General features: G+C 40.1%; 1 protein-coding gene across 1 annotated transcript in view; it reads left to right on the top strand.

The window, feature by feature from the left end:
* The first annotated feature begins 2167 nt into the window (after positions 1-2167).
* Positions 2168-11988, top strand: part of LOC145398429 (dipeptidase 1-like) — a 144100-nt gene continuing 134279 nt past the window's right edge. The window contains exons 1-3 of the mRNA XM_080271311.1: positions 2168-2183; positions 7612-7637; positions 8037-8176. Of these exons, the coding sequence (XP_080127437.1) occupies positions 2168-2183; positions 7612-7637; positions 8037-8176 (182 nt within the window). The remainder of the gene's footprint in view (positions 2184-7611; positions 7638-8036; positions 8177-11988) is intronic.

Genomic DNA, 11988 nt, shown 5'->3' with positions numbered 1-11988 from the left:
CCGAAAAATAAAAACGATCAGACATAGTGGAAATTTTGAATGGTACTTCCCAGGTGAGCTCGTCTTTTTATTCTGAAGGTCGTCCACCATAATACATTTTTCCAGCCGTGGATTGTAGGGGGGCAGCCCCTCCTCAGGAAGCCAAAAAAAAAAAAAAAAAAAAAAAAAATTGTATAAGGAAAGCAGGTATGGAAATAATATGTTAGTACATGTTGTACAATACAATGTTTCGGGAGCGTTACCCTCACTCCCAATGATTCTTGGATAGGTCAGCCCTCCACTCAATAATCCAAACTGTCAGAGATACGAGAAAGTGAGCACATGGATTTCAACGAAATCGGCATGCATTTGGCAGGATCCGATATGCAGTTTCTGTTTTTTTTTTTTTTTTTTTTTTTCCCCGAATGCACAGGAGAAAAATACGCACATGTTCTTCATTTATTTTTCATCATTACTCAACTCTTTCCGATTATTACCTCCGCCAAAGAGGTTAAGTTTTCACCACTGTTCAGTTGTGTGTTTGTTTGTTGGTTGGCTTGTGAGCAGGATTACACAAAATCTACCGGACGGATTTCCACGAAACTTCGTAGAAGAATAGGCCTTCGCCCAGAATACACTCCGTGAAATTCTGGTGCGGATCCGGACAAAGGCGCGGATCCACGATGTTTTTTTTTTTCACTTTCTTTAACATTGCGAGATAGGGCGTTGGCGGAGGTATGCGCTCTACTGAGTACCATTCTGGATACATAATTTTTTCCATCCGATACTGAAACCAAAATTAATCAGCTTTGGTTTCCAGAATTAGAGCACGGGGAGGGAGGGAGAGAGAGAGAGAGAGAGAGAGAGAGAGAGAGAGAGAGTATGACGTAAATATATAGTGAAAGGCGTGTGGTATAGGGCTTGACAGCGTTAATGATAAAAGTGACTTATTGGATGCAAGAAACGTGAGAATATGTATAAAAGTGAGAGGGCTGTGAGTGAAGATCAGAGTGAGGATGTGAGTGACGTCGATTACTGAACCCATGTAATGTACTGTGAAGGTGTGAGTTAATATAAGATGGAGAAAGCGTATGTGATAGATGCTGAGAATGAGGCAGTTCATGCATGCTTTTTATCAGAGTATGGAAGGCAGCGAGTGATATTCAGAATGGTAGGTAACAATTGTATAGTTTGGTAAAATGGAATGGGAGAGCTGTAGGTAGTGGCTGAGGATGTGTTATGAGGAAAACCAGGTAGAAAGCGCATCAGATGTGAATGTACGAGGTGAGAATGAGACACTAAGTGAATAAATGAATGAGATGGATGTGAAACAGGCTGTGTATGCCATGTGAGTGTATGAGGTGAGAGTGAGACTGTTAATATATGAAATTTGTGTGTGTGAGGTAGTATTAGGTACTGACTGTATGAGATGTGAGTGTATGAGGACAAAGTGAGGGAGTATTGGATGACTCATATTGAGAATGAGACAGTAAGTGAATATGAGTGTATGAGCTGAGAGTGAAACGAAGAGTGAATGGATGTAAATACTGTATGTGAGGTGAGTGTGAGGCAGGATAATATTAATTTATGAAGATATATTAAACCTGTTAGCGCATAAGGTGAATGAGTCTAAGGTGAGAGTGAGGCAGTGAGTGTGTGCACAGTAGTTTGAATGAGGGAGCCTCTACGTGGGCTTAGAATGAGATAAACAGTGTTTTGCGGAAAGAATGGGGCAATGGCTATAAGAGGGCAGACTGACGTGGTGAGTGTATAAGATGAGAGTGTAAGAGGTATGGGTGTGGTATTGACTGTAAGAGGTGAGAATAACAGACTGAGTGTACGAGTGTAATGTATAGAGTGTACATGAGACCGTGAGTTAAGCATATGCGTTCACGCCACTAGAATGAAGTGTAAGTAGCACAGAGAGTGTGTGAGGTGAGGGTGAGGCAATGAGTGTTTGAGGTGTAAGTGAGGCAGTGAAAGTATGAGGTGTAAGACAGCCAGTGTATGAGGTGTAAGTGAGGCAGTCAGCGTATGAAGTGTAATACAATGCGCCGAGTGTATGAGGTGAATCGGTGAGTTAATGAGTTGGGCAGTAAGGGTATAATGTGAAAGTAATGCAGTGAGTGTATGAGGTGTACGTGAGGATGTATGTGTATGAGGTGTGAGCAAGACAGGTGAGGTGTAAATGAGGAGTGTACTTCGTGTACGTGAGGAAGTGAAAGTATGATATAAGGGCACTGCAGTTAGTGTGTGAGTAGAGTGTATGACACTAAGTGGTTGAGATATGTTTGTATGAAGTGAGAATGAGGTAAGGAGTACATAAGATGTGAGTGTGTGATTAATGTGGGAATGGAACACTGGGTACGCGTGAAAGACGAGTGCATAGGTCTAACTCGGAATTATCAAATTTGCCTGATGGCTACTGATAATGAAATCGTGAAGTACTCATCATACACTAAGAGCGATAAGTTGCTGGTAAAACGTAATTTGATAAGGATCCAGCAGTTCATCTCTTATCCTCGTTTCTGAACTGATGGTACCAAATTGAGGTTTCACCTTAATCTAGGAGCCTGGTTGGAGAGTTAGATATTGCTGATGGAGAGAGGTAGAAAACGCAGAGGATGCAACGAGACGGGAAAAAAAAAAAAAAAAAGGCAGCTGACCGGGAGTGAGGGAAAGCAAAGCTTACAAAGGAGTACAAATGAACCCATACAACGACAAGTTCATTGGATCTTTGAGGCCGTTAGTTACTGGCAATTTATACTTAAGGTATATTAACGGCCAAGAGTGCAAGGTAGGAAAATACCGTCTTCCATCCACCAAACCTTCTAGCTGTAACTAGCAGGAAAAACTGAGATTGTTATGCAGCCTTTGGGAATGCTATGGAAATTTTAGAGGAAATTATGACAGAAAAACTTAAGCTCTTAACTGCAAAAGCAAATTATAGGAGGTCGACATTAGATACTGTTAAGTGCTGCTGTTTTGTGCACCTTGTCATTGTTATTTTCTCCCTTCTTTGTACTGTAGAGAACATAGTATAAAGTGTATTTTTTCAGGATGTGAACATGATTAGCTTGAAGAAAATAATTTAAAACATTGCGAGAGAGTACTTAGTGCAACGCCCTTCCCCACCAACTTGTTAAATGAACGAACATTTGATTTTACCTTGTGACCTTGACCTTTGTTGTAAAAATCCATTCGTTTTTAAATCACTCGTAATGTTCACACCATGTATGGTATAAGTCAGGTCAACACGGTTGAGATGACCTTGCCCTGTAACCTTTGCTGTTGGCTGATTGTTGTGAAAATCAAAGAAAATTTATCCTTGACCTATCCTGAACCCTTCCGCAATGTTTTGTTCAAGTTGATAAAAAAAAAAAAAAAAAATGTTGAAGTTGACCTTGCCATCAGACCTTGATCTTTGACCTTGGAGATAACAGGTCAGCCCCTTAACCGATTTTCATCCCGTGCATAAAGTTATGGGCAGTGCCCTACAATGTTTATTTCCAACCAGTGATTTGAGGTTGATATGTGATAATTTTTTATCACTTTTCAACTCCATTATAAGAGGTGCTACCCAAAAGTTCTCGAATTTTGAAAGCAGGGTGGGGCCCGCTTGATGCACAGTGTGAGGATGCTAGGTGGCAGTGCATGCACCCTTGTCTGTTAGTGTGTCAAGTGGTGTTGTACAGGGTGGATGCATTCACTGCATGTGTGTGTGTGTGTGTGTGTGTGTGTGTGTGTGTGTGTGTGTGTGTGTGTGTGTGTGTGTGTGTGTGTGTGTGTTTTACTGTGTTTGGGTTAGTTTGTGAATTTTTTATCTAAAAAATGAAGGATGTGAAAGACGAACGTCTGTGTATCAAGTTTTGTGTGAAACTCGTGAAGAACGAGGTGGAAACACATAAAATGTTAAAACAAGCATTTGGTGACAATGCTTTGGGGGTTACACAATTCTGCAACTTGTTTAAGCATTTTATTAAAAACAGACGAACGACAGAGGATGATGCATGTTCCGGTCGCCCTTCTACCAGTTCAGCTCCTGACAATGTGGCCAAAGTTCATGCAACCACCCTCGATGATCACAGGAGGTCAATTCACGATGTTTGTGACATTGTTAGCCTCTTGTATGGAACTTGCCAATGCATTTCTTCTGGCTACCTTACCTTTACATGAGAAAATCCCCACCAAGTTTGTCCCAAGACTCCTGACTATTGAGCAATTGCACCATCGTTTGGAGGTCTACACGGAGCTCAAACAAATAGCCAGAAATGACCCTAACTTCCTCTCAAGTGTCATTACTGGTTAGGTTAGGTTCTTCCCGAGTTTCACACAAAACTTGATGCACACACGTTACTCTTTCACATCCTCCTTTTTTTTTTTTTTTAAATCAAAAATTGGCAAACTAACCTGAACACAATGATAAAAAAACAAACCTGCAGTGAATCCATCCAATTAGCACAACACCACTTGACACATTAACAAACAATGGGTGCGTGCACTGCCACCTAGCATCCACACACGATATGACAAGCAATTTAGGCCTTGCTTTAAAATTTTTGGAACTTTTGGGTAGAACCTTGCATAATAAATATACAAGTAGGCAGTGCAATACATCCACACATATTTACTCCATCTGGTTTCAGTGGTTTCCTGATTACCTTTTATAAACAATGAAACAACTTTATTCTACTCGTGCATTCTACCGTCAAGAACAGTTTTACGCATAGATATCACAATATATATTAGATATGGAAGCTACATGGAAGACCACCATCCATATACAGTGCTAAATTGGGGTGAACTACAAATGAATGACAGGACAAATTTTTTTTATTGTATCCCATTTACTGTCATGAGTGGAAACTATGGAACCAACATAAGGATGTCTAGTGGTCTATGTTTAGGAGCTCCAAACAGAAATGACCCATTATTATTACATCTGAGGTGCTTTTTTATTTCATTTCTCATATAATACCGCTCAAAGTCGAGCTTCTTGCTACCACTGTCAGAAGTTTCAGGTCAAGGTAGCTTACCTCATATCCCGAAGCATCTGAATAGCCGACTCCGTTCCTTCTTTACCCCTGCACAATTTGTGACTCTATACAGCGGTTTTATCCACCCCTGTGTGGAGTACAACTCTGAAGTGTGGGGAGGCTCTCCACATACAGCTCTTCTCAATAGGGTGGAGTCAAAGGCTTTTCGTCTCATTAACTCTCCTCCTCTTACTGACTCCCTTCAATCTCTGTCTCTTCGTTCGCACTGTTGCATCTTTATCTCTTTTCTATCATTACTTCAATGGTCACTGCTCTTCTGAACTGTTTGCATGCATCCCTCTTCTGTCCAAAGTCGCGTTTTCGCGACATCTTCAAGATCATCTTAATATCCATTTTGACTGATATTGAGTTTCAAGTGCGTGTCGCGAAAACGGGTCGGCAAGAATGTATTGCCTTTACAGCAGAGCCATCTATAAACATTCGTTCGTGCGTTATATGGCTGCCTTGGGAGATTTTCTGCAAGTAGAGGAATTAAATGATGCCATTCGTCATGTGATCAACCAGACGGGGCTTTTGCTTGAAATTTTGGAGTCAGATGAAAGGGCAGCTGTTCCATTGTTGCTGGACACAAGGTAAAATTGTCAAAATCCTCAAGACCCTCACGTTGTGGTAGCATCAGGGAAAAACAGGAGTAAAATTGCTCTGGGACCTGCGGTGATGCTCTTGTTTCAGACAGTTTGCTGTAACTGTAACTAGCAATGTCAAGTAACCTTATATGGGACCACGTTTATGCCTCGATGGGCTTAAATGAAAACCTTTTTAGTAAAGTTGCTGCTAGATGGCGCCACCACAGGTATCAGCTGACAGCAAATTTAGATTCTTCATTTCAAATAAACTTATATGGGACCACATTTATGTCTCAATAGGCCACAAGCTTTTTCGTCTTTTCTCACGAGTTTGGCTCGACTTCGGCAGCGCTGGGTTTGTTTACAAAATGGAAAGTCAATATCAGTCAAAATACCTCGGGAGGAACATTGACTAATCTTGACTAGTCATGCTCAAAATTCAAAACTGTCTTGACTTTTGGTGCTCGCAAAAACAGGTATCAGCACGATAGTCAATATACAATATCAAGATTAGTCAAAATATCTTGACTTTTAAGGTTGCGAAAACGTGGCTCAACTCTGTAATGCAGGAGTTAACCGTTACTCCCAGTCCTTCATTTATGCAACAGGTCAACTCTGGAACTGTCTCCCTCTGTCTGTGTTTCCTGTTTCCTATGATCTCTAGTCTTTCAAACGCAGTGTGTCTAGGCATCTCGAAATGATCGGATCTTTAGTTTGGCTCTTTTGTATTTTGTTTTTATCTTGGAAGGAACAACAAATGAGGGCTCGCGGCCTTTGGTTCCTTTTTCTTTGCATAAACACACACACACACACACACACACACATACACATACACACACAGCTTGACTTTATATATATATATATATATATATATATATATATATATATATATATATATATATATATATATACATATATAATGTACAGCAAACCCTCAAAGATCCGGACTTCAAAGATCCGGATTTTGCAAAGATCCGGACTATTTCTTGGCAAATTTTCAATTTAAAACATAGGCTGCAGGATACACATTTTATTAATTAAAATTTAAGAAAAAAATATTCGTACACATTATTATACTATCCTATTAATTTTATACTGTATTAAATTTAATTTAAATTTTATTGGTTCTCCGGCATCTTTTTTTGAGGTGCGCACATGTGAATGGGGAGGGGGGGGGAACGAGGCCTTGAGAGGACAATGAGCTGAGGCAGTTGACCGAGTGTGAGTCGCGGGAACACATTGACCGAGTGAAAGTACAGTTTTCTTTCTTTACTCTTCCACCATGGCTCCAAAGCGCAACATACGGTGCTAACCATAGGTGAAAGACTTGAATTACTAGAAAAATGAAGATTCTGACTCTGATTAAGAAGTCAGGGGCACCCCCACTAGAACCCGAGGATGAACAACAGAAAGTGACACTTTGGCAAGGTGAATATAAAAAATAACTGTTTTTATTTTGCATTAAGTTATACCTAAACCACCGTAAGTTTTCTTTCATATGAACAAATTTATATAATTTCTGGAGGATCCGGATTTTTCTAGATCCGGACAGGGTTATAGCCCCAATTAGTCCGGATCTTTGAGGGTTTACTGTATATATATATATATATATATATATATATATATATATATATATATATATATATATATATATTATATATATATATATATATATATATATATATATATATATATATATATATATATATATATATAATTATGGCAGGAAGAAGAAAGCAAAGGTCACCGAGCCAGCAAAAACTTCCTTCCAAGAGAAAAACAAAATACTAGAGAAAGTCAAATTGAAGATCCGATCATTTCGAGATGCCTGGACACACACACACACACACACACACACATATATATATATATATATATATATATATATATATATATATATATATATATATACCGTTATATATATGAAGTTAGATGTTATCAATGTACATTGAGTCTATGTTCATTACACAATTATTTTAGGGTTAAGACATTCGTGCAGATTCCCATAGGTGTGGTAGGAGTAGTAATAGTAGTAGTATTAGTAGTAACTGCAATCCCAGACTTATTTCATTTTTAAGTCAGTGAATTGCAGGCCAAATCTTTCGTTCCCTAGCCTGCACCCATCTTCTTTCAAGGGCTACGGAGGGGATTAAAGGACTTCTGCAAGTAGGGGCAGCTCCATCTCATGGTCACATCAGTGCCACCATGGGAATGTGACCTACTGCAGACCAGCATAGAATAAATAAACATTGCTGTGCCATATCTGCTCTGAACATTCCAGCCACGGATGAAAATGAAACTCCAGATACTGTATACGACTTTGAAATCCTAGCATAGTTTTCCCCTCCTCTCTCTGTGACTTTTGTATGATGTCATTCTTAATATGAATCTGTTTGTCTCCCCAGTCATAATGCCCCTGATGGTGATGGTGGAGGTGTTGGCTGTTGCCGCAGCTGTGGTGGTGAAAAGCTGCGGTGCGAGTCCACTGACAGTACGGGTGTCTCCTCAGGCTTCATACCAGGATCGTCTAAAAGCTGCACACTCACTGCTGGCACACAGTCCACTTATAGACGGGTCAGTCTGGACATTGCTCATGAACACATGTATTTGTATTCAAGCAATATAGAAAATATATAAACCTTGGTAGCTAGTCTACGGCAATATGTCTTCCAAACAAATTGAACAAAAGAGAGCTAAAATGAAGAGTGGGTGATTTCGAGATGTTTGCGTACATTCCCATTAAAAACAACGGTCATAATTAGTGGAGAAAACAGCCTGAAGATATAGTTCTTGGGCTGACAGGTCAAGGTCTGTATTAGTGCTGGTTTACACTTTTACCAGAGAGATGAACAAAACACGTGGGGGAATGCATGGCTTGTTGGGGTGAAGCAGCGCCAAACGCATTCCAGCATTGGAGGGGGGGGGGAATAGTAGAGTCAGTGTGGGTTACAGTATAGACTGCAATAGAGAGAGAGAGAGAGAGAGAGAGAGAGAGAGAGAGAGTCATCTCGCGTACAGTGCATGAACATGGGCGACGCAGCCCCTCGCACTTTATAAATTCTCACTTTGCGAAGCATAGGATCCCATGTTAAAATGGCTTTATGGGCAACACATCCTGAATTTTCGTACATTGATTCACCAATACCTATCCTTAACTAAAATGCAAAAGAAGACGTACAATAGAAACATGAAAGAGTAATTGTGTATATTCATTATGATAATTCAAGACCTTACCAGCACTGTGCAGAGGGTAGATATTGCGAAATGTTGTTGTGGTATCCGAGGCTGTACCACGGGAGTTGAATCAAAACACTCAACAGCTGTTCTGCAAGGGGCCTCATCCCTTGCCTCACTTTCACTTTCATCAATACTGGAGGGGTTTTGGCTTTCTTTTGTATTGATCTTTTTTTTTTTTCTTGGAAGGAACGGCTTGTGGGTTCTTAGACTTTTGTTCCTTCTTTCTTGCACTAAAAGAGAGAAAAAAAAATAAGGTAATCCACCTTCTCCACCCTCGGTACACTCATACATGTGAAAAATCCTTTTGGTAATTAATCTTTCTGAATCATTACCGATCGATTTTTTGGTAATTAATCATTCTGAATCATTACCGATCGAATTTTTCATTACCAAATTGCCTCAACATTTGGTATTGAAAAAAACCTAATGGTAACCCAGGTGACGATTGCGCCAGTGATTAACGAATGCTCTTAAAGCACAATATTTTGTGGCCAGTTTTATGGAATGTACATCTTAGTTTGCACTAGATTCGGTGCTACCTGTTGCTACTCCAGGAAACTCTCAAAGTCCAGGTCAGACACTGCAGACATTACGTCATTTTCCTGCTGCTGTGGCCACCACTCACTCACACACCAGCCGCACCCCACCACACATACTCACCAGCCCCACTTGTACCCATCGCATGCTACAAAGATGCCCGCGAATTATGAGAGAATACCGTATTTGCCTCAATTTTTCATGCCCGTCGCACATTGCAAGTAGCAAATGCACTTTCTGAATCATTAATATTTATTGTCAAACCCCTGTCGCGACATTAGACGAGACGCACTTTGCAAAGGCGCACTTTAGGCGAGGTGACTGTACATATATATATATATATATATATATATATATATATATATATATATATATATATATTATACAGAGAGAGAGAGAGAGAGAGAGAGAGAGAGAGAGAGAGAGATGTATATGATCATGCAAGACAGGAACCAAAGGCTGGAAACCCACAAGATTTTTCCCTTCAAGAAAAAAAAAAAGGTAAGACCCAAATGTAAGGTCCATTCATTTTGAAATGCCTGGACACTTTGCATTTAAAACACTTCAGGTCATAGGCAGATGGAAATACAGACAGGAAGGCAGATGTATTGTTGTCCTGTTGCATACTTGAAGGACTCTTGCATAAGACAGCTGGACAGAAAAACGGTGAGAGTTTGTTGCTAAACAGATGCTAAGTACCCACTGTAGTAACGATAAATAAAAGATGGCAATGCAACAACGTGTAGAAGAGATGAATGTTAAAGAAAGTCAGTAATAGGAGGATAGATAATGAGATGAGAAGCTTTTGACTTTACCATGTTAACCCCTCCGTGGCCGTGGGTCTGGAATTTTATGTGCACCCCAGGCCATTGTCAAGGCCATTTTCTGAAGTTTCGAAAATTGATTTTTTTCTTTGCCATATTGTAGAGAAAGTTCAGACGCACCTAATAGGGCAAATCGCAGCTTCCTAAACCCATTCTGTGGCTTGCAATGGAGTGTGAAATTTGCAGAAATATCGGCAACCGATATCCGTCGCCACAAGGTGCTGCTGCACTGCAACATTGCATGTGTTGTTATAATTTTTTTTACCCCCCAAAACTATGTGAATGGTGCTGAAATGGTGCGCAAATATTAGTTATGATTATATCGAATGATTTCAGTACATACTGTAATGTGTTAGGATTGGCTCGAAAAAAATATATGTATATATATATTTTCTCACTTTTTTTATATAAAATATGTTTACGGTAGTGTCGAGTTATTTTTTACATAATCGTGCCCATGCTTGGAAAAGGGAGTGAAAGAGTTCAATTTTCAGTCCTAAATGAGAAAATTGTCCGTCCCCTGAGGCTAGGCTCTCCCAAGGGGGATGAAAGTGGAGGGTCAGATCCAAGTAGGAAGAGGAGAGTTGAGTCGCAGCTTGCCACTCCCACACCACCTGCATGGATAAAGATAGAATCGTAATGTAGTTTCAAAACAACGAATAAGTCTAATTATTACAAATAGAGAGACAGCAGAAATAAATACGTTTACAGACGGGGGGAAATGTATTTTTTCCGTAACAACACGTTCACCTTTATAATTTTACCTTGTTATTTTCGCAATATATGTTGCTGTCTGTCTACCGTGAGTGTGGAAAAGTACGATATTTTCTGCCTGGGTAAGGAAAAAGGGTACAGCTGAATGTTTCCCAACACTTTACACCATCAGAATTGCGAGACGACATGCCATTCACACCTCGCATGAGCTGATTACCAGGAAGGGAAGGAAGTTCTTTCCACCCACGAAAGCATCACGTGTACACAGAAAACTTTCATGTTATGCTTGTAAAAGGCAAAGAATATGTAAAATGATTCAAAACAGTGCAACAAACCTGAGCAAATAGGTAAAGATACAAAAAAAAAAAAATTTACGTCTTTTTTGTTTACTTATAAGCGTAAACAGGTTGGTTATCTGTGTTTTGCAAGGGAGGAGAAAGATGATATTTTCTGTCCGGGTAGAGATAATGGGTGTAACTAGGTGTGTTTAGGCATGGCCATGAGCGAAAAAATCGTACATCCACTCATCACAGCAGCAGGTAGTGAACTGACAGATGAGGTGTGTGTGAAGTGAAGGTCAGTCTCAGGTCCCAGATGTTTGTTCACTTCCCGAAAGTTTTCACAGTTTTCTACAAGTCGCACTGCATCGAATGATCCAAACAAGTACAACCTGAGCATTACGTAAAGATACCAAGACAAAAATGTATTTTTCTCTTATTATCATGTATTTTCTGTTTGGCTATCTATCTATCTATTGCCAGACTCCCTAATCTCATACGGGGTGGCCACAAACAAATCGCCTCCACGTCGCCCTGTCCCCAGCCATTTCACTGCCCTGCTTCCAACTCACCCCCCCCCTCTCTTATATACCTCTCCACTCCATCCCTCCCTCTCATACTTGGCCTCCCCCTCCACCTTACTCACAGACACACTCCTCGTCAGTCACTCACTCTCCATCCTCTCTACATGGCCAAACCACCTCAGTGTGTTTCTCCTAACACTTCCTATCACATTCACACCACAATGCTTCTTTACATCATCATTTGTCAGTCTGTCTTTCCATGTGACTCTACA

The sequence above is a fragment of the Coenobita brevimanus genome, chromosome 45 (assembly GCF_032717465.1).
Source record: "Coenobita brevimanus isolate Jiangsu-jjx chromosome 45, ASM3271746v2, whole genome shotgun sequence".
Lineage (NCBI taxonomy): Eukaryota > Metazoa > Arthropoda > Malacostraca > Decapoda > Coenobitidae > Coenobita > Coenobita brevimanus.
Note: the sequence above shows the minus strand (reverse complement) of the source record. Positions and strands in the feature narration are given on the sequence as shown.